The sequence below is a fragment of the Rhinoderma darwinii genome, chromosome 1 (genome assembly GCF_050947455.1).
Source record: "Rhinoderma darwinii isolate aRhiDar2 chromosome 1, aRhiDar2.hap1, whole genome shotgun sequence".
Classification (NCBI taxonomy): domain Eukaryota; kingdom Metazoa; phylum Chordata; class Amphibia; order Anura; family Rhinodermatidae; genus Rhinoderma; species Rhinoderma darwinii.
This window is the reverse complement of record NC_134687.1, coordinates 480,281,976-480,306,015: the sequence shown is the minus strand read 5'-3', so window position 1 is coordinate 480,306,015 and position 24,040 is coordinate 480,281,976. Positions and strand designations below refer to the sequence as shown.

The 24,040-nt window shown below is 45.3% G+C and overlaps 1 protein-coding gene across 2 annotated transcripts in view; it reads right to left on the bottom strand.

The window, feature by feature from the left end:
- MORN3 (MORN repeat containing 3) overlaps positions 1–24,040 on the bottom strand; it is a 51,639-nt gene that overhangs the window by 7,146 nt on the left and 20,453 nt on the right. For both annotated transcript variants that reach the window (XM_075854758.1, XM_075854762.1), the window contains exon 5: positions 17,356–17,540. In XM_075854758.1, the coding sequence (XP_075710873.1) occupies positions 17,356–17,540 (185 nt within the window). The remainder of the gene's footprint in view (positions 1–17,355; positions 17,541–24,040) is intronic.

Below are 24,040 nucleotides of genomic sequence, written 5' to 3'. Positions count from 1 at the left end.
GCCTGAGCTGGATCACTGGATGAGGATGATGAGGAGGAGGTCAAGATGAATGGGGCAATTTCCTCTTCTCCCTCGCTGGCCGATTCAGTGTCAGAGGCTAGGATGGCGTATGCCTCCTCGGCTGAGTAGACCCTTTGGCATGATTGGGACATTTTTATTAGGGGGGTATGTAGTGCTTCAACACGTGTAATAATTTATTTTTAGAGGTGGTTGTGTGTTGTGCTTTTACATGTGTATATGAAATTTATTGAAAAAAAAAAAGGAAGAAGAAAAAGAAAAATTCCTGACTACCTGACACTAACAAATAAATAACTAACGCTAACTATAACGCTGTAAATTTACTCTAAAACTCTCGCTATGCTATAAAAAATTTAGTGAACGAACTTCAGTTAAAAAAAACCTGAATGTCCGTCACTAAACGGACGCTGACTAGAAGATATAAATTTATTCAAACTGTATAAAAAAAAATATATAGCTATAACTTCTGCTATATATTTTTTTTACAAAACGGTCCGCTACTCTAATGCTACTCCTTTTTTTTTTTTTTTTTTTTTTTACAGTTTTATAAAAAAAAAAAAAAAGGACAAAAAAAACCCTGCGTAAACAAATTTACCACTGAGGCTGATTATTAGACTCAGCACTCAGTAGCCGCAGGGCGCACGCAAAAAAAAAGGTGCAGCAATACAAAAGGCCAAAAAATAAAAAAAACTTGCGGCAAAAAAAATTACCACGGATGCTGATCAGTGATGCCGGTCACTGATCAGCACTCAGTGGCCGCAGGGCGCACACAGGGAGGTGCAAAAATAGTCCTGTGCCAAAAATTGGCGGTCACTGATCCGCAGACGCAGGACGTAAAAAGGGAAAGAAGGGGAGGGGGGATGGGGAGGGAGGGTACAGGGATAAGACGTTTAGGAAAAAACAAGTGCTGCTGCTAAAAAAAATAAATAAAAAAAAAATCAGCAGCAGCACAGATGATGATGATGATGACGGTTCACTCTGCAGCAGGAAGCAGTCAGGTGAAGACGTCACAGCAGGATCGCAGCACAGAAGGCCTCAGATTCGGTAAGTTGGCTTCACAGACGGTCGCACCAGCTCTGCTCACCATTCCTAACCGGAATGAGGTGGGCAGGGCTGGTGAAGGGTGTTTCAAACACCCGCCATGGCTGCGATTGGTTGGTCGGTGCAGACCGACCAACCGTAGCGATCGGGGGGCTGGCATCACCGCCATTTTTTACGTGGAAGATGGTAGTGATTGGTGCTGTGCTAGACAGCACCAATCACCACCATATCACTGGTAAAGCCGCAATTGGCCGGTCTGAATTGACTGGCCAATGGCGGTGATCGCCGATGTGGGGGGAGGTGATCCCCTGGGCATCGTGTACAGATGGCCTGCTGTTATGAACAGCAGCCATCTTTACTTTAAAACCTTCTAATTTTTTTTTATAACTGTTTTCCCGTTTGCCGTAAATGTACGCCATTTTGCGGGAAGTCAATGCTTTCCATGACGTACATTTACGGCAAATGTCGGGAAGGGGTTAATCAAAGTACGTTTTTCAACAGAACAATGTCTGGAACGACCTATTTTTCCCCAGTATTTTAGGAAATGCACTATAACCAACGTGTGCAACATTTGCCACACTCCTACCTTAAATAAGGGCCAAAATTGACACCTGTTATTCCACAGAATGAATGACTACACCAATTTAACTCCTCACTGCTGTTATTTTGAACAAGCCCCTTCAATTAATATTTTAATTACTCAGAATAAGCGGCATGCATGTCCTAATTGTTGGGTCTTTTTTTTTTTCCACTTCTCTACTATACTTACAAGTAAATTATTTGCTATGTAGAAATATCACGTCTACCAAAAACATTGATTTATCAGGTTAATGATGTTGGACTGATATTTTTATTAACATTATTGTGTATGTGTCTATATATTTTGTTCCATTGAACGGGTATGTGTTGTAGTTCCCTGAAAGGTGGGTGGGTCCTTGTGAAAGGGACACCACGCTCACACTAAACCAGTTCTACAGTTCCTTCATTCTCAGGATAGGCATGGGTCTCCGAGGTCAGACCTCCACAGAACAGAATGTTAGGACATAGCCTAGCAATATGCCATAACATTCAATGATGGGAATACCTAGGGCTCGTTCAATGAGCCGTGATTCTGATTTTGCCAAAATCTAAAAATTGATTTAAGCCCTCACTCCACGGCAACAGCTTCTTGTCATTTGTGGGAGTGGGTGCTGCATGAAGAAACGCTCACTTAGGGCCTGTTCACATCAGTGTCGGGCTTCCGTTCATCAGGTCTGCTCGAGCTTTCCTTTGGAGGAACCAATGAACGGAAGGTCAAATGGAAACCATAGCTTCCATTTGCATTACCGTTGATTTCAATGATAATGCTTCCATTGCAGTTTTTCATTCCGTAAAGTTTCGTTTTTTTTACGCAGAAATGATAGCGTAGTTGAGTGAGCTGATGCTTCTGCTGGAGTTGCAGTAGAATTATCTCTCTCTTCTTCACAGCCCTTCTGCTGACACCCTAAAACTCCATCCACCACCAGAGTCGTTTCTGTGAGGAGACTAGCGTGACTCCATGTCCGCCTGCAACCATGGGCAGGACTGTGTGATGGAAAGCTTCATTTCCACCTTGCCCATGATTGCAGCCTGATGTGGAGTCACGCTAGCCTCCTCTGCAAACACACTGGGTGTGGATGGAGTTTGAAAAAGGGGTTGACCAAGGTGCTGCGAGGCAGAGAGATGCTGCTCCTGGAGTTACAGTAGTGTTACTACTTCTGTGTGGTAAATGGTCAGGTGAAGCAAGTTGGAAGAGGCTGCCCCTTAACTGTTTGGTCTGGAAAGTGAAAAAACTAGAGGTGTGGAGCACAAAGGTATCGTACTTGTAGTCCCATGTCAGCAATGTGAGGTGATTCTAGTGTGTTGCTTTGAGAGAGATTGTGGAGACTTTAAGCGCCATTCGATGGTTTCTAGCCGTTTGAGATGCAGTGTTCAGTGATTTAACTAACAGAAATAAATAAATAAATGGCAAAATTAAATCTTGCAAAAAAACAAGATTTCAAATAGCTACGTAGCCTTATAGCTTCGGTAGCAAACGGACATGCCTTTGACTGGATTATGCCAATAACTACTGGTCAAGCTACACCCTGTTATGTCCCAAGCACAGCAAATTCTTCCTCCACAGATTTCCCCTGCTTGCAGCATGAGTTAGGCGCTTCTTACAGACAGAGCTACATTCACCAATTAGAGCGATAATAAAACTTCCTTCACAAATCCTTCTTATAATCCAAGAAGGAGCACATGGCAGCCTTTGAAGGACGATATACTGCTCATCTTTATATCACAGCTATAACAGAGTAAGGCCAGATTCACACGAACGAGTGCAAACTCAGACGTGAAAAACTGCAATTTTTCATGTCCGTGTTGCACCCATGCGGGTCCCATTTTCATGGATCCCTCATGGACTTGAGTATATCGTGAGATCCGTGAAAACGGAAAAAAATAGATGTTCTATTTTTCAACAGGCCATTCACACGGTCTGTTGAAACACAACGGCCATGTGAACAGCTCCATTGAAATACATGCGTCCGTGTGACGGCCATTGTTTTAACGGCGGTCACATGGATGTATACTATGGTCGTCTGAATTCGGCCTTAGAAACAGACTAAGGCTGGGTTCACACGACCATGTTACGTCCGTAATGTACGGAACGTATTTCGGCCGGAAGACCCGGACCGAACACAGTGCAGGGGGCCGGGCTCCTAGCATCATAGTGATGTACGATGCTAGGAGTCCCTGCCTCGCTGCAGGACAACTGTCCCGTACTGTAATAATGATTACAGTACGGGACAGTTCCACGCAGAGGCAGGGACTCCTAGCGTCGTACATCACTATGATGCTAGGAGCCCGGCCCCCTGCAGTGTGTTCGGTCCGGGTCTTCCGGCCGAAATACGTTCCGTACATTACGGACGTAACATGGTCGTGTGAACCCAGCCTTACTCTCCCAGAGGCCAAGAAAAGCAGCTTTTAGCTGTTGGTGATGACATGTATAAGGCCCCATGCACACAAACGTAATTTTGATCCACAATTAAATTAACCTGTAAAAAATAATACATTCTATTTTTTGATTTTACGGACCGTGCTCCCATACTTTTATAATGGAAACATGGCCCGCAGAGGCGGGTGACTCTCCGCGGGCGGCCTTGCCTTTAATCGCGGACCGTGTTTATGGCTACGGCCGTGTGCAGGGGGCCTAACTGAGCATATAGAGGAGCTTACTTTGAGCAGTATGCCTCAAATTCTTCTTTAAAAAGAAACCATCAGAATTGTGAATGCAGCTCTGAGCTATAAAACGGGAAGTAACCAAGGACTAATACAAGATAAATAATGTACTTCCTATGTTACTCCGCTTTTTATGTAGAGTATATCTATGTAACTAAGTAGCTAAATGGATTTAAAACAATTTGCTCTGCAAATCTTGGTCTCCTTGGTGCTATTTTCCACTTTAAAATGACAATATGTACTCTCTTCCTGATCTTAGGAAACCCAGCTTTCATACCGGGTAATGCTGGAGGTTACTTTGGGGTATAAATACAAAGAGGAAAAATCAAAGTGAGATACTTAATAGTACACCATGGACCACATAATTTTCATGTCCCATGAACTTTCCTTCTCTCGGCTCCTGGCGCCTATCTGAAATTAATCACTTACTATCCTCACTTCAACCCTCTACATGTACAACTCAAACCCTTACCCCTTGTGAGTCCCTGTGCTCTGCTGGGGGCCCAATCAGACAATTCTGTTCTATGAAATAGAACTGCCTCTTTGCCCCCTCTTCCTGAACACTCCTTACTTCTCCAAGTGGAAAAGAGACCTTCAAACCACCTGAACTGCACAGGAAAAATGCTGCCACCCCCTCCTAGCGCATAAAACCCTCAATCTTATCAAGGTAACGGAAAGCAAATTACAAACTACTGACTCACTAGTACAAAGTCCCTACGGTGTTAGGAAAAATGTTTGTTTCCTATGGTCTTCACCCTGGGGTGGAGATGTGGATAAGGAGAAGGCCTCTTCCTGCATGTCTTCTGGTCCTGTTGCCTCCTTGCCACTTTCTGGCAAGAGGTTTGTTCTACAACCTGATAAATTACAGGTTGGTGTCTACCAAATGACGCAGGGCTCTCCATCCTCTATGGCAGCAACATCCCTGTCTGAAAATATCAATGCTCCCTTCGAAGATATGTTCTAAACGCTGACAAGGCATGCGTGCCAGCCCAATAGAAAACCTCAACATTGCCAACTATCTCTCAATGCCTTGCCAGGGTCAATGAGATTATGCAGATGAAATATTTGACAACCTCCGGGAAGAAATATTCCTCTACTGTCGATAAGACAGCTCACCTACTGAGCTGACTATGCCCGCCTCATTTTTGCCTAGTCTCAGAAATCTTTCTTTATTAAAGGGCCACCAGCATTTCACCTATTGAACTTTACATATCCCTCGCTGGCCGTTGCTATCAAAAGTTCATTACCATTATCCCCTCTCCTAAACTCCGTCTGTTAATAATGGTCTGCAAACATTTTGCGCCTTTTTTTCGTAATAATACGGTGTCCCTTTGTGCGCACACACCAGAAGAGGACATCAGTTCATAAGCGTGGGATTTTGTGTGCTGGGGAAAGGCGAGTAGCTGTCAATCAAAAGTAAGGAGGTGGGGTAAACTCTGAAAGACTTGAGGAATGAAGATATGACTCTTTTATGCTCATTAGCATACGGTGTGGGAACACTAAAAAACTGAATACTAAAGCTACAGAGCCGACTAAGAAGACCGTTATATAGAAATGATTTTTCACACACTACCACCTGGTATTGCTGGTTTAAAAGGTGAAATGCTGGTGACATGTTCCCTTTAACATGTATACCTAATACCCCACCTGCCCCCCTCTCTTTAGTCCCTTTTTCCTCCTCTAGTTCTCCCAGATATGCCCAACAACTGAGTCCATCACTTTTTGAGGAAGCAATGAGTAAGGCTGGGTTCACACAACCTATTTTCAGATGTAAACGAGGCGTATTATGCCTCATTTTACGTCTGAAAATAGGGCTATAATACGTCGGCAAACATCTGCCCATTCATTTGAATGGGTTTGCCGACGTACTCTGCAAGACAACCTGTCATTTACGCGTCGTCGTTTGACAGTTGTCAAACGACGACGCGTAAAAATACAGCCTCATCAAAAGAAGTGCAGGACACTTCTTTCAGACGTAATTTGAGCCGTTCTTCATTGAACTCAAAGAAGAGCAGCTCAAAATTTACGGCTGTCAGAGAAGCCTCGCAAAATGCGAGGAGGAGCATTTACGACTGAAATGAGGCAGCTGTTTTCTCCTGAAAACAGTCTGTCTTTTCAGACGTAAATGCCTGCTATCGTGTGCACATACCCTTATTCTATTCTTCTGGACCACATTAGGGGAACTGCTTACTATGCTCATAATGTTATTCTAATCAGGGCCTACTTCCAATATATATAAGAGAAATTGTTGTTATATTCTGTGCTGTTTTTTCAAGACTTTGACTCTGATGGCAAAAAAAAAGGACAGTATTGTATTGCACATTTAAAAAAAAATAGTTTTTTTAATGCTCAATGTTAAATCCCTTTCTCGACACGTACATTGGGGGGCACAAGCTACCACTAGGAGGCGGTCACTAGGCGAAAACGTATCAGATCTTCCTATCATAGTATAGCCCTCCTGCAGACATTGAGCTAACCAGTTTGTACATAAGTAGTAGGAGAAGCAGAGAAAACATAAATTGTTATGACTAATAATGAGAACCGTGATCCATATGAGAAACCGGAAAAAAAATCACCCCGGAGGAAAATTTACTTTGGGACATTCAATAGCAGTCCCGAATGCGGTCAGTGCACTACCACATGCAAAATGCTGCAGCCGATGGAGCCGTCAAAGCACGCAAAGGTATGCATCCTTAAGAATTTATAGAGGGTGTGGAGGGAAGACCAGGTAGCAGCTACACCTGTAGAGCCGAAGGTATATGCTAAACAGCCCATGAGTCATCCACCACTAGCGGAATGGGCCATCATCCGGATGGAAAGCTTTTCCCTTCGACAGGAATGCCTTGCAGGATACCTTCCAGGAGAGAAAAATATCATCCAGCGACTCAAAAGGAGAAGACTGCAAAGCATCCAGATTAAGGTACCATGGAGATGTAGGCTGGTGGTAGGGGGGAGAAACATGGGCCACCTTGGAGGGAGGCATGGACAGTGGACTTGACTGCCAACGGTGGCTGAGGGAGAACAGAAAAAACTGACCTCTGACCTTTGAGAGCTAAGGCCAAGACCTAGGCTTAGGCCTTCTTGAAAGAAGGAGAGCAGGTGAGAAAAGGAAAATTGTGACTGAGGAAACTGCCTCTCCTTGCACCAACTGAAAAAATAATTCCTCGTTCTATAGTAGATCCGAGAGGAAGATGGCTTTGTAGTTTGAATGACTTGTTCAGAAAAACCATGTGACCTCAGTACAGCGGCTTCAACAGCCATGCTGTTAAACAAAGCTGATAAATTGGGGTGGAAGAAGGGTCCCTAAGAGAGCAGGTCTTGCCGAACAAGCAAACGACAGGAGGAAAAGGCCAGAAGAGCGACCACACCAGGCCCGACAGGGCCAATCTGGGGCGAAAAGAATTACGGAGACCCTCTGCCTAAGATACAAAGTGAGGAAGCTTGTGATTCAAACTGAAAGCCATGTCTATCCTTGAGCAATTTTCTCTGAAAACTTTGGTAAGAAGGGCCCTCTCCCCTAGATTAGTCTTTTTTTTTGGTTGAGAAAGTCGGTGATACAGTTGTCCACTCCCAGAATGTTGACTGCCAAGAGAACTTGAATGTGTGTCTTTGCCCAAGTCAGAATGCTGGTTGCCTCTGTCACGGCCATGTCGCTGCACTCCTTGGTTCAGTACTTAAATCTGCACCAAAATAAACATAACTTGGTTCAGACTTTCGGACGATCAATAGCGTAGTCGACTACACTATTCCGCCGAAAAAACACGGAAACCGTACTTAACGGAGACAAACTGAAACCATTAACAACTGAAGCATTTGGCTATGTTCACACGATGTGTTTTCAGACGTAATTCGGGCCGTTTACGCCTCGAATTATGCCTGAAAAAACGGCACTATTACGCCTCCAAACATCTGCCTACTTTTTGCAATGGGATTTACGGTGTTCTGTTCCCACGAGGCGTAATTTTACGCGTCGTTTTCAAAATACGCTGCGTAAAAAGAAGTGCAGGTCATTTCTTGGAACGTTTTTGGAGCTGTTTTTCATTGACTCCATTGAAAAACAGCTCCAAAAACGGACGTTAAATACACCGCGAAAAACACCAGTTTCAAAAATGTCTGAAAATCAGGAGCGGTTTTCGCTTGAAAACAACTCCGTATTTTCAGACGTATTTTGCTAAGCTGTGTGAACATACCCTAACCATAGAAATCAATGGTAATGCAAACGGAAAGCTATGGTTTACGTTGATGGGTTCCCCTGACGGAAAGGTCTGACGGAACCCCAACAGATGTGAACGATGTTTAAGACGCAGCTGGGGAGGTCGTTTTTTCATAAGGCTATGTTCACACGGGGTATTTTGCAGGAGGAATATCTGCCTCAAAATTCCGTTTGGAAGTTTGAGGCAGATATTGCTCTCCCTGCACGCCGATTTTCGCGCCGTTTTTCGCCCGCGGCCATTGAGCGCCGCGGGCATAAAACAGCGCAAAATACGCTTTCTCTGCCTCCTATTGAAGTCAATGGGAGGTCAGAGACGGAAGCGCCCGAAGATAGGGCATGTCGCTTCTTTTTCCCGCGAGGCAGTTTTATTGCTCGCGGGAAAAAGACGCCGACGCCTCCCATTGAAATCAATGGGAGGCATTTTCGGGCCGTTTTTGCCGAGTTTTGCGACGCGGTTTCCGCGTCAAAAAACTTGGCAAAATACCCCGTGTGAACATAGCCTAAGGGATCATGTGATGCACAGGTCTTTCGGTGGTTGCTGCAATCTCTGATTTAACAAAATAATTAACTCCTTTTGTGCTCATTTTAATGTTCTGCCAGGTACCAGAGACAAACGTTAAGATAAATTGAAATATTGGCATGGACTACGACCAATGTTGAGGCCCAGGCATTGCCGTGTTCTGGCTAGTGAGTCCCCAGTAGAAAAAGATTGAGAAGCCCTGCTCTAAAGGATAGATCCAAACTTGCTAGATGAGATTTTATTGTAAACTAAACTAGAGATTTCCTTTAAACATTTGAATAACATTTCTCATAATCATTTCAGAAACTGCCAGGAAAAATGTCACAGAAAATGGGTGGTAAACCTTCAAAATATTGTATGTAGTGGCGGAAACAGGATGCACAGTGGACTGGAGGAAGCAGATGGTATTTTTGTCAAAACTCTTGAACAGTGTGCTTCTATTATTTATATTGATATGCAATGATTATGTCTTTATTGAAATTATGAAAGAAATGTTTTGTTTGTTCTACACTTTCTTTGAAACACAAAGTTTAAGAAAATAGAGCATTGTTCTTCTTCTTAAAAGGGAAGTACAATGCACTTTCACCATATTTATTTTTTTAGATGCTATTGTACAGTTTTTATGCTACTTCCCATTGTACTCACAATTTTTCTTAAGAAAAAAAAAAACATGTCTAATTTTTGCAGAACATTTGACCTCTTAAAGGCAACCTGCAATTCCCCAGAGTGCAAGTTATGGAATTGCTCTGCAGGCGATTCCCCAAAGGCAGCTGGAAACTGTCCGGAATAAGCGTGCAAATAATCTGCTACCTCAAGTCCGTCACTACTCTTATCAGCAGAGTCTAAGGCTACTCTATGGTCTTCACCAGAGCCCACTGCAAGGTAGGTTGGATTTGGCTGCATCGAACCCAGGTTGCATTAACAGCAGTGGCGTAATTATAGGGGTCGCAGCGGTCGCATTTGCGACTGGGCCCCGAAGCCAGGGGGGCCCGCGGCCCCCCGCAGCACATCAATGAAAAGTTACTATAGTAACTGGGGCATATGTAATAAACTACACGGGTCCCTGTTACTATAGTAACTGACTACTTAACCTCCCTCTTTCCGGAGCGCAGCGGAGGTTCTGACGTCACAGCGCTGTGCGCAGCGCATAACGTCATGACGCTATGCTCTGTGCACAACATCTCAACACTTGATGGAGTGAGGAGCTCCGCTGGGGTGGGTAAGTTTAATATTACTGTCTTGCTGAAGCTGATGGGTCGTGGTCCGACACCCGGGACCCCTGCCAATTAGCGGTTTTGAAGGGGGGTGCAGCCGCTCGTACGAGCGCTACTTCCCTTTCATTCTGGTCACTTTCTCACACTGAATCACCGACACGGATGTGTCAGCAATTCACAGTGTGAGCAATTGAGGGAAATTAAGGGGAAGCAGTTCTTGTACGAGCACTGCACCCCCTTCAAAAAAGCTGATTGGCGAGGGTCCCGGGAGTCGCACCCCCCAACCCATCAGCTATTGATGGCCTATCCTGAGGATAGGCCATCAATGTTTAATGTCTGGACAACCCCTCTAAAGCCTACCGTGTGTTAGGCTTAGATATAGGGCCCCAGCAGACAGTAATCTTATACTTCATAAGATTACTGCCTGCTGGACCCTGTATCTAAGCCTACAATAGGCTTAGATACAGGGTCCAACAAACCGTATCACACGTGCATATGGGCCCTGTATCTAAGGCCCTGTTCACATCACCACTGCCCTTCCATTGAGGGGTTCTGTTGGGTTAACCCCTCCACGGAAAGCCAAATGGAAACCTTAGCTTCCGTTTGCATCACCATTGATCTCAATGGTGATGGAAACTTTGCTAATGGTTTCCGTTTGTCACCGTTATGAACAGGTTCCGTTGTTTTGGCAGAATCAATAGCGCAGTTGACAATGCAAAACAACTGAATCCTGCCACAGCGGTGACAAACGGAAACCTATAGCAACGTTTCCGATCAATGGTGAGGGAAACGGAAGCTGAGGTTTCAGTTTGCTTTTCTGTTGAGGGGTTACCTGATGGAACCGCTCAACGGAATGGCAGCGGTGATGTGAACAGGCCCTTACTAATGTTTTTTTACACGTTCGGTCGTTGGTCTACGTCGGTTTCGAAGACTACTTTGATGACGGATTTTTTATTCTCAATAAAATGATTAATGAGGGTTGTGTGTTTTTTTTTTTATTTCAATAAATCAATTTTTTCTTTGTCTTTGTATTTTTTTTAAACTTTATCGCTACCGCCTTTGTAATGGACGCTGACTGATTGACAGCGTCCATTACTAAGGCAGGGCTTAGTGTTAGCCTTTTCACTGGCTAACACTAACCCCCATTATTACCCCGGTACACACCGCCACCAGGGGTGCCAGGAAGAGCCGGGTATGATCCAGTACCTGACCATCTGTAATGAGGGTCGGGAAATGGGGCGGCCGCAGGCTGGTATAATCAGGCTGGGAAAGGCCAAAAACAGTGGCCCTTCCCACCCTGGTAATGCTGCGTTGTATCTGGCTGGTTATGAAAAATGGGGAGTGCCACTGTTTTTTTTTTTATAAATAATTGGACAGCACAATGTGAGGTTCCCCCATTTTTATAACCAGACAGATGCAACACAGCAGCAGCAGGCTAGTATTACCAGGGTGGGAAGGGCCACTGTTTTTGGGCTTTCCCAGCCTAGTAGTACCAGCCTGCGGCCGCCCCAGTGCGTGACCGTCACTACAGACGGTCGGGTACTGGATCGTACCCGGCTCTTCCTGGTGGCGGTGGGTACTGTGGTAATAATGGGGATTCGTTTTAGCCTCTTCATGTCTAAGGGCAGATTCAGACGAACGTTGCGTTTTTGCGCGCGCAAACAACGCGGCGTTTTGCGCGCGCAAAAACCATTTGACAGCTGCGTGTGTCATCCGTGTATGATGCGCGGCTGCGTGATTTTCGCGCACGCGCCATCATAGAGATGAGGCTAGACGACGCCCGTCACTGTCCAAGGTGCTGAAAGAGCTAACTGATCGGCAGTAACTCTTTCAGCACCCTCGACAGTGAATGCCGAACACAATATACAGCAACCTGTTAAAAAAAAAGAAAAAGTTCGTACTTACCGAGAACTTCCCTCCCGGCCGTTGCCTTGGTGACGCGTCCTTGGTGACGCGCCTCTCTTGACATCGGGCCCCACCTCCCTGGATGACGCGGCAGTCCATGTGACCGCTGCAGCCTGTGCTTGGCCTGTGATTGGCTGGAGCTGTCACTTGGACTGAATTGTCATCCCGGGAGGTCAGACTGGAGGAAGAAGCCGGGAGTTATCGGTAAGTCAGAACTTCGTTTTTTTTTTTACAGGTTCATGTATATTGGGATCGGAAGTCACTGTCCATGGTGCTGAAACAGTTTAACTCTTTCAGCACCCTTGACAGTGACTATCTCCTGACGTCGCTTACCGGAATTTTTTTTGCCGGGTTTGGCCAAAACGAGTTCGGCCGAACCCGGTGAAGTTCAGTTCGGTTGTCCGGGTTCGCTCATCTAAAAAGACACTCCGTTTGGATGTTTGGAAACAGAAAAGAACGTCGTGCTTTTCTGTTTACATTCATCCTTTTGACAGCTGGTGCGCTGTTTCAGTCGGTTCGCACGGAAGTGCTTCCGTGCGACCTGCGTGGTTTTCACGCACCCATTGACTTCAATGGGTGCGTGATGTGCGAAATACGCGGAGATATTGAACATGTCGCGTTTTTTGCGCAGCTGACAAACGCTGCGCAAAAAGCACGGACTGTCTGTACTGCCCCATAGACTTGTATTGGTCTGTGCGTGGCGCGTGAAAACCACGCGGCCCGCACGGAACGAATACACGTTCGTGTGAATCCCCCCTAACATTAACCCTCGCTTTAGTAATGGACGTTGTCAATCACCCAGCAGCCATTACTAAGGTGGTAGTTAGAAAGTTTAAACAAATACAAAGACATAGAAAGACATAGAAAAAATATTTTATTGAAATAAAAATCCCACACAACCCACGTTATCCGTTTTATTGAGAAAAGAAACCCGCTGTTATCGAAGTAGTCCTCGAATCTGAAGTAGTCAAACAACTGAACTTGTGAAAAAATACAAACACACAAAAATAATTAGTAACACATAAAGGAAAATAGTTCTTATACTTACCTTTCCTAGGTCTAGCGCTGGAACCGCAATGTCAGTGAGCTGGGCCCTATATCTAACCCTATCATGTGTGATACTGTCTGCTGAGCCGCTGTATCTAAACCTATCCATAGCTATAGGGTCGTATTGCTATAGATATGCCGTCTTATATATATATATATATGACGCTTTTTTGGGGGGGGCACATATGTATTGGGACTATTCTGCCTGATGTTTAAATCCTTAGTGACACCCCTGGCTGCTAGTGCTGCATTGTTGGATCACTTAGGAGACCCAGCGATGCAGCTGAAAGCTGCGGGCCATCGGCCATGAGAAGTTTGGGGGGGGGGGCCCCCAAGAAGAACCTTTGCGTCGGGACCTATGAGCCTTTAGCTACGCCCCTGATTAACAGAATATGGTGTTGGGCAGAAGGTGAAATGCAGGCAATACCAGAACAGAAAACCAGACAGCCAGAGGGTGAACAGCAACACAGTTCACAACCAGAAGGGAGTGTAAGTCCACATCAGTAAACAGAAGAATGCCAGGAGTTGCAGAGGTTAAAACCAGCCGAGAGCAGAATGTCCAAATCAGTAAGCAAAGGGTTAATCTAAAGACAGGGCCGAGGTCCAGTTCCAAGAATCCAAATAGTCAGGTGATACAAGGTGTAACCAGGAGCGTGATCAGAAACTGCATACACAAAGAAATTCACAAGCAACAATGAGAAAACTGACCTGACTAAAATACTCCACCCTAGAATCTGATGAAAACAGAGAAATGGGATTGGCTCTGAAAATCAACCCAGAGCCGCCCAGAAGCTAGGCTAGTAGTCATGACAAACTTAAAGAAACGGACATTTCCTAACACTGTCCTGTCAGTAGGTTTGGAGCCACTAACCCACCAGCAAGTTGTTATGCAGTGGCTCCAAACCTACTGACAGGATCCGTTTTAACGACCAGGGCCAATTTGTAGCTTAATAAACTTAGAAAAACGGTGTATGTAATTTTTGGGGTTGTACTATCAGGGACATTTATGACATATCCACAGGATATGCCATAAATGTCTGATAGATGCGGGTCCCACCTCTGGCTGTTTAACCCATTACATGCTGCAGTCAATAGGAACTGTGGCATTTGACAGTGGTTGCCCCCGTGACACGATCGCAGGGTGCCAATGGGTTGCCATGACAGCTACCTGTCAGTATAATTCTGACAGACATAATACATTGAACTAGTAGTGCAGTATATAATGTAGGCGTTCAAAGGATCACATATTTAAGTTCTTTTGTGGCACTAATATATTTTGTAAGAAAGTGTTCCTAAAGTATTAAAAAAATTAAATCATAGTTAAAAAAACAAGAAAAATAAAACTTTCTCGTAACCAATGCTATTATAGAAAAAAATAAACCCCCAAACAAAACTATACAAATTTAGTCGCTGCATCTGTAACGACCGATACTAAAAAATTAACATATTACTTTTTCTGCACAGTAAACGCTGTAAAAAAACAAACAAACCTGAAACATGACACCAGAATTCGTTTGTTTTTTTAAAATCAATCCGCCTCACAAAAAAATTAATAGAAAGTGTTCAAAAAGTCGTATGTACCCCAAAATGGTACCAATGAAAACTACATGTCATCTCGCAAAAAAAAACAAGCCCTTATACAGCTCCATCGATGGAACATAAAAAACATTAAAAAAAATTGTACTGACCTGCATTATAAGTTAAGATGTCATTTATACTTCACGGTGAATGCCATAAAATCAAAACGCAATAAACAATAGCCGAATTTCTGTATTTTTCTAACCCCCCCAAAACTTTCACAAAAATGGTGCCATTGAAAAATACAACTCGTCTCGCAAAATACAAGCCCTCATACATCTATGTCAATAGAAAAAAAAAAGCTTGTGGTACAACTATGTAAAAACAAAACAAAAACACTTGTGCCTTAGCCCCTTGGCGACATGTCATGCCAAGCGTAAGTATGAAGCGGGCTCATGGCCTAAGCTCGCTCCACGCTCAGTGGGTGTCGCCTGTAACATACAGCTGACATCTTACTGTAATGGCTGGGATCAGAGATAACTCCACTCTCGGCCACTTAGATGCAGTAGTCAATCGCGGCCCCCTCCGATAGGCCGGCTCCCCCCCTACAACGTGGTTGCCGGTTGCCCATGATTGTCATCATAGCCTAGGGGTCTAATGAAGGCTCCCAGGTCTGCCTTCTTTGTGCTTCTGCTCCCTTCAGAACTTATTAGGAGCTGATACAGGGCTTATTAGGAGTCGGTAAAAAAATACAATGTACTGCAAGTATTGCAGTATATTATGCAAACGATCGCTAGTTCAAGTCCCCTAGGAGATTATATATTTTTTTTTTTAAAAAGCAAAAAACAGTTACATTTGTTTTTTAACTTGTTAAAAACAGACTGAAACATTCTGTTGTCTGATGCACTGAAATTGTGAGTATCTGTTTCAGTAGCAGGCAGCATAAAGTGTCCCCCATACAGAGTAGCAGTATTCAGTGTGTACGGCACAGAATATACAGATTTTCTCTAGCAGTAGCCACTAGCTGAGAGGATAGGGGCAGCCGTTTTGGAGCAGTTTTACAATGAAAGGAGGCTGAATTGGTTAATAAAATATATTGCAATATTTCCTGAAATCGCCTGCCCTATACTATACAGTCATAAAAAAAAAAAAAAAAAATATTAAACGATAGTTAGGGTATGTTCACACACACTAATTACGGACGTAATTCGGGTGTTTCACGCCTGGAATTACGTCCGAAATTACGGCTTGAATGCGTTGACAAACATCTGCCCATTGAAAGCAATGGGCTGACGTTTCTCTGTTCACACGAGGCGTATATTTACGCATCGCTGTCAAAAGACGGCGCGTAAATAGATGCCCGCGCCAAAGAAGTGTCCTGTCACTTCTTGGGACGTAATTGGAGCCGTTATTCATTGACTCCAATGAAAAGCAGCGCCAATTACGTCCGTAATGGACGCGGCGTTCAAGCGCCTGCACATGCCGTTACGGCTGAAATTACGGGGCTGTTTTCTCCTGAAAACAGCCACGTAATTTCGGCCGTAACGGACGCTGTAGTGTGAACATACCCTCACCCTTTAATTTGCTGAAGCTGGACAACCCCTTCAGACCAGGACCACACACACAGTTAGTTTTGATGCAGTTTTTGCAGCAGTTTTCTTTAGTCAAAGCCAGAAATTGATCCAAAAGGAAGGGAATGTATAAAGAAAAGATTGATGCATCTTTTTTTTTCAAATCCACTCTTGTGTTTTGCTAAAAAAATTTTTTGTCAAGGCTTGATTGGAAACTGTCAAAGTCACGATACACTGCAGTACATTAGTATTGCAGTATATAGTGCTAGCGATCCAACGGCCGCTGGTTCAAATATATAATAAAAATAGTAAAATAAAGTTTGTTTTTTTTATGTACAAAAAAATATTAAAAGTTAAAAAAATATATATATAATTGGTATCGCCGCGTCCATTAAAGTCTGATCTATTACAATATAATATTATTCAACTCACACAGTGAACGCCGTAAAAAATAAAATGTCAAACATCAGAATCGCTGTTTTTTTTGGTCACCTCATCTCCCACACAAAAAACTCGCATGTACCCAAAATGATCCCATCAAAAACGAAAGCTCGTCCTGCAAAAAATAAGCCCTCGTATAATCGAATAAAAAAATTAAAATATTTAGACTCTCAGAATGTGATGACACAAATTAAAATTTCTTTTTAACAATTAGTTTTTTCTTTCTAAAAGTAGTAAAATACAAAAAAATATATAAATTTGGCATCGCCACAATCGTATTGACACGCAGAATAAATTTTACATGTTTGCACGGCGAAAAATAAATGGAGATATTGCTGTTTTTTCACATTCCTCCCCACAAATATTTATTTTCCCCGTTTCCTAGTACATTATATGGTAGAATAAATGGTGTCATGAAAAACTAAACTCGTCCCACAAAAAAATCAAGCTATATTGGCTATATTGACAGAAAGATAAAAAAGTTATACTTTTGGAAGATGGGGAGGAAAAAATGAAAATCTGAAAAATGGCTGCGGCGGAAAGAAGTTAATTGTTTGACACATCTATAAAAACTTCTTCAGTTGGACAATATAGATCAGTTGTTGAACACATATAAACACTTTTTACCTCTGGAATAGGATATTTTGTTGGGCATGGTGCTTCTGCACGCCCAAAATCCACCATAGATCCACACTTTGGAATATCTTCTACCCATATTCCTTCATACATTTGGCCTTTGTCAAGATAATAAAACTTTCCAGGGCCTTGCTTCTTTCCACCTTCCCAGGAACCTTCATAGCGATTTTCATTTGCTGTAAGCGCACACAATTTTAGAATATTTAGGAAATCACAATCATCTTTACTGTCTACACAGTTTAAATAGCACATAGGAGTAAATGTGATTTACCATAACTCGTATACAATAGGGTATATGCAGGACCGATTCTAGCTTTTCTGCTGCCTGAGGCGAAAATTTAAATGGCGCCCCCCAGGTCTTGATTGACATCCCCCTGGATGTTCTAGATCACTACCAGCCTCTTCCTCTTGCGGATGTGCTGTTGCCTTGTACTCCCCTGGCATGCGCAGTGCAGCGATGAAGTCGGGCAGAGTACACGTCGCTGCACGTGGCGTGCACAAGTAGTACAAGGAAATGGCGCATCCGAGAAAGTTGGAGGAGACTGGTAGTGATGTATAACAGTCAGGCGATGTCAATCAAGCATGGAAACGTGGGTTTGGAGGCAGGACTATGTGACTCTTCATGATAGCGGCACCGCCTCGTGATCCTTTAATGAGTAGATAGCATATAGTGTGCGCCGTTTTAAAAGTTGCATTTATCCATTTTGATGCATCTGAAAAAAAAACATACTAGGACATTTTTGGAAATAGGTTATGTATTACTGCATGTGGCGGTACAAGGGTTTAAAGCTACCTGACAGGTTCCTATCAATAGACAATTAATTAAAAACAATTACATCTGCCCTGCAATTTTGTTATTATAAATATATCCTATATAATTACAGCTCCAGAACCAAGCTCAGTACATAAATATGGCACTAGAGCCAAGCTCAGTACATAAATACAACACCAGAACCAAGCTCAGTATATATATGTATACAACACCAGAACCAAGCTCAGTACTTGTATACAGCCCCAGAACCAAACTACGTACATATATATACAGCCCCAGAACCAAGCTCCGTACATAAATACAGCAATAGAACCAAGCTCAGTACATAAATACAGCACCAGAACCAAGGCCAGTACATATATCCAGCACTAGAACCAAGATCAGTACATAAATACAGTACCAGAACCAAGCTCTGACATATATACATTGCCAGAACAAAGCTCAGCTCATAGTGATACTTGAAATAATTATTATATAAGCTGTTACCCCAGATGTACACCACCGATTAAATTGTATTAAATCCAAAGGGAAAAAGGGGGAATTGAAAAAGCTGGTGTAACAAATAAAAATGAACAATTATTAAATATATCCAGGGCCGGCCTTAGGTTGGATGGTGCCCTGTGCAGGATTCTTGTATTGCTGCCCTCCACAAACCAAAAATTAACTACATATATAGACACGCACATACTGGAACATATATACTGTATGTAATGCCTATGGCTGCGGCCCGTCGTTCTGACTTACCCTCTGAGGGCCGCAGCCATGGACATGTGAGTTCTCAGCAGAATCTTCCTCCTGGGAGACGCCGTCACTCACTTCCTGCTTCAGAGACTGTCTCCCGCAGGGCGTGCGCACGGCCGTCAAGGGCCAGTGCGCGCACAATTGCAGGTGATCTGCAATCAGTCCAGAATGCTGCTGGACTATAAAAAGGGCTCTGCCCTCTTAATCATTGACTGAGCGTTGTTATATACCTAAAGTTTGTCTTGCAAATGGTCTCCTAGTGTTTTCCAGTTCCCAGTGTTACCCGTTCCTGCTTGTATACCGTGCCTCTGTGCCGTCTAGAGTTGAAGTCGAGCTGTGTCTTCCGCTGCATCTGCTGTGTTACACCCACCGGGTGCATGTCTGCTGCCGGAGCCTTATCTTAAGCCTGAATCACCGCTACTGTCTACATTGCCACAGGTACCCTTTCTGGACTATAGACATTGTATTGTACCTGGTTGGCCAGCTGCCTATCCGCCACGCGGTAAGGCCCAATGGGTCCACACCCCGCACTGTGACAGTACGCTCAGGCCATGGACCTCGCTGGTCAATTCAAAGGTCTGTCACCCTCCCAAGCCATGCAGGCGGACCTGCGACCACGACAGGATCAACTTCTTGTGGCAGTAGATTCCATGGCACAGCAGCTAGGGGCACTAGCTGCTTCCTTCTCTGTTTCTGTTCAAGTTCCTGCGATTGAACCTCTTGCTACACCTCCTGGCAGCTCTGGTTCTGCTCCTCGGTTCTCGCTGCCACTGCCACCTCGTTTCCATGGAGATGCTAGCGTGTGCAGGGGATTTCTTAACAAGTGTCATATCCACTTCACCCTGCACGCCAGAACATTTCCTTCAGACGGAGCCAGGATCGCCTTCATTATCTCCTTACTTGCCGGCAAGACCCTGGCGTGGGCGAACTCAATCTGCAAACGACAGGGACCCTGAGACCCAGGACTTCCAGGGGTTCGTGCAGTTATTTCGTACAGTGTTTGAGGAGCCTGGACGAGTCTCGTCGGCAGCCACTGCTATGTTGAACCTTCGCCGGGGAGACGCCTCTGTGACTACACCATCCAGTTCCGGACCCTGGCAGGAGAACTGTCTTGGAACAATGAGGCGTTGGTATCTTCCTTCTGGCATGGCCTATCACCTGAGATCAAGGACGAACTTGCTGCTCGGGATCTACCATCTACCTTGGACAACCTGATTCTACTAGCTTCTCGAGTGGATATAAGGCTCAAGGAAAGATTTCAAGAGGTTCGACAAGAGAGACGGCTTCCTAGACTGGCACACAACTTGCAGCAACCCCCCTTGCCCGCTTCTGATGCTCCACCAGAGGTTCCTATGAAGGTAGACCGGATTAAACTGTCAGTCCAGGAGAAGCAGCGCAGGCACACCTCTGGACTCTGCCTATATTGCGGCCTCGCTGGCCATGTCTTGCGTCTGTGTCCCCAGAAGCCAAAAAACCCTGACGCCTAGGTTTGGTAGGAGAGACAACCCTGGGCGATACAGCATTTAATAGAGAACTCTCCTACAAACTGTTCATTCCTGTGACCATCGTCGCTGGCGAGAAGCCCCATCCGGTCCATGCCTACCTGGACTCTGGCTCTGCAGCCAATTTCATCTGCCAAGACCTTGTGGATCTTCTTCAGTTGCCCACTGTTCTGCTGGAAAGGCCGTTGGTCATTGCCTCGGTAGATGGACTGCCGCTGCCTGACCCAATTTTGTCTGTGACCAAGCCGTTGAGGCTTCAAGTGGGAGCCCTTCACTTGGAGCTTATCTCCTTGTTTATCCTACCCAAGGCCGTCAACCCCGTGCTGCTGGGTTTGCCTTGGCTCCGTCTACACGCCCTGTCCTGGATTGGAACTCCGGTGAAGTTCTCCAGTGGGGAACCAAGTGTCTCAACCGCTGTCTGGGGCATATTCATCCGCCTCAATCTCCTCCGCATCAGTCATTGGCAGGGCTGCCTCCTTGTTACTCTCTGTTCTCCGACGAGAAGGAAGCAGAGACTTTGCCACCACATCGAGCGTATGATTGTCCTATCGACTTGGTTTCTGATTCGTCCCCTCCTCGCGGTAGAGTATACCCGCTCTCCTTACCTGAAACCCAGTCTAGGTCGACCTACATTAAGGAGAATCTGGAGAGGGGCTTCATACGTAAATCCTCATCTAAGGCCGGAGCCGGGTTTTTCTTTGTCAAAAAGAAAGACGCATCCCTCCGGCCCTGCATTGACTACCGAGGCCTCAACCAGATCACGGTGAAGAACAGGTACCCATTGCCTTTGATTTCGGGACTGTTTGATCGCATACGGGGGGCAAATTTTTTTTCTAATCTAGACCTGCGGGGGGCCTACAATCTAATCCGGATTCGTCAGGGTGACGAGTGGAAAACTGCATTTAATACACGTGATGGGCACTACGAATTTCTGGTCATGCCCTTCAGCCTGTGTAACGCTCCCGCAGTGTTTCAAGAATTTGTCAATGAAATTTTTCATGATCTCCTCTATGTCTGTGTTGTGGTGTATCTCGATGACATTTTGATTTCTTTCCCCAGATCCGGTAACTCATCAAAATCATGTCTGCCAGGTGTTGCTTCGATTAAGGGAAGGGAGAATTATCTTTATGCCAAGCTGGAGAAGTGCATATTTGAAAAAAAAGTCTCTACCCTTCCTGGGCTACATATTCTCTGATTAGGGCCTCAAAATGGACCCTGAGAAGGTAAAGGCTGTTCTGGAATGGCCACGCTCTCAAAGCTTATGGGCCATACAATGCTTCCTGGGATTCGCCAACTTCTACCGGCTGTTCATTCCCAACTTCTCTTCATTGATGGCTCCCATCTCTACCCTCACCAAAAAGGGCATGAATCCCAAGGAGTGGACTCCAGAGGCAGAAGCCGCATTTAAAAACCTTAAAAAAAGCCTTCACGTCAGCCTCTATTCTTCGTCACCCTGATGTATCCCTACAGTTTTCGTTAGAGATGGACACCTCCTCTGTTGGTGCTGGTGCACTGTTGTTCCAGAGAGGTTCGAAAGGCAAGACTGTGGTATGTGGCTACTATTCTAAGCTGTTTTCTCCCGCAGAGCGCAACTACTCGATTGGGATCGGGAGTTACTAGCCATCAAGCTGGCCCTGCAGGAGTGGAGACACCTACTAGAAAGCGCAGCTCTTACAATACTGGTCTTCACGGACCACAAGAACCTGACCTATCTTCAGACGGCTCAGTGGCTGAATCCTCGTCAAGTCACGTGGTCGTTGTGCTTTGCTCGGTACGAACTCCACTACCGACAAGAATGTGAGGGCCGATGTCTTGTCTAGGTCATTTGAAACAGAGGACACTGTGGAGTCCCCACAGAATATTATTGATCCATTCAGCATCTTCTCTGTCAATCCTCTGCAAGTTAGAGACATTCCTCTGGGAAGGACTTTTGTACGTCTGGCAGACAGAGGAAGAATCCTTCGTTGGGGTCACAGTTCCAAGCTGGCAGGTCACGCGGGTGCCCGTAAGACCTAAAACCTAATTACCCAACAGTTCTGATGGCCCACGCTGCCCAAAGACGTCATGGATTTTGTCTCCTCCTGTATGGTATGCGCAGCGAATAAAGTTCCCACTCCAGACCAGCTGGTCTGCTCCAACCACTGCCGGTGCCTCATGCCCCCTGGCAACATATTGCAATGGACTTCGTCACGGATCTGCCTAACTCTGCTGGATGCAGTGTGATCTGGGTGGTGGTGGATCGATTTTCCAAAATGGCTCATTTTGTTCCCCTGACTGGCTTGCCTTCTGCTGCTCGACTGTCCGATCTCTTCGTCCAACACATCTTCCGTCTGCACGGCTTGCCTCTGCATATTGTCTCGGATCGAGGGGTCCAGTTCACCTCGAAGTTCTGGAGAGCACTCTGCGGTCTCCTCTGTGTTAAGTTGGACTTTTCCTCGGCCTACCATCCTCAGTCCAATGGCCAAGTCGAGAGGGTTAACCAGATTATGGAGAACTATCTGCGGCACTTTGTCTCCAGGCGGCATGATGACTGGGTGCAGCTGCTCCCGTGGGCTGAGTTCTCCTATAATAACCATACCAGTGAGTCCACCACCTCCAGTCCGTTCTTCATCGTCTATGGCCAACATTCTTGAATACCTCTTCCTGTCTCTACTATGTTCCAGGTGCCTGCAGCTGACTCTACCTTCAGGGATTTTCTGCAGATATGGCAACAGACCCGATCTTCTATTCTGCTGGCGGTGGACCGCATAAAGAGAAAGGCAGACACTAGAAGACGAGCGCCTCCCCAGTTTCTTCCAGGTACGAAGGTCTGGCTGTCTTCCAGGAATATCCGGCTGAGGGTGTCGTCTTGCAAATTTGCTCCCAGGTTCCTCGGACCCTTCGAGATTCTGCTACAAATTAACCCTGTCTTACAAGCTTCGGCTGCCTCCTACCCTCAAGATCCCTAACTCCTTCCATGTCTCTCTGCTGAAGCCCGTGGTTCTGAACCGCTACTCCAGGACTCCTAGTTCCGCAGTGGCTCCTGGCGGCTCGTCAGGGACTTTCGAAGTAAGGGAGATCCTGGCCACCAAGAAAGTGGGAGGAAGGACGTTTTTTTCTGGTGGATTGGAGGGATTTGTTCCTGAGGGGAAGTCTTGGGAGCCAGAGGAGAACATCGATGCTTCTATCCTCGTGAAGAAGTTTCTCTCCCGCTCTGGTCCCAAGAAGAGGGGGCGTAAGAGGTGGGATACTGTATTTATCATGGTCGCGGCCCGTCATTCTGACTTACCCTCTGACGACCGCGGCCAAGGATATGTGAGTTCCTGGCGGCATCTCCCTCCAGGGAGACTCCGGCACTCACTTCCTGCTTCAGAGACTGTTTCCCGCAGGGCGTGCGCGCCCGCGCGTTCATGGCCTGAAAGGGCCAGTGCGCGCACAATTACAGCTAATCTGCAATCAGTCCAGAGTGCTGCTGGACTTTAAAATGGGCTCTGCCCTCTCGATCTTTGCTTGAGCGTTGTTGTATAGCTAACATTTGTCTTGTATATGGTCTCCCAGTGTTTTCCAGTTCCCAGTGTTGCCCGTTCCTGCTGCCTGTACCCTGTATCCTGTGCTACTTTGCCTCTGTGCCATCTAGAGTTGAAGTCGAGCTGTGTCATCCGCTGTATCTGCTGTGTTACAC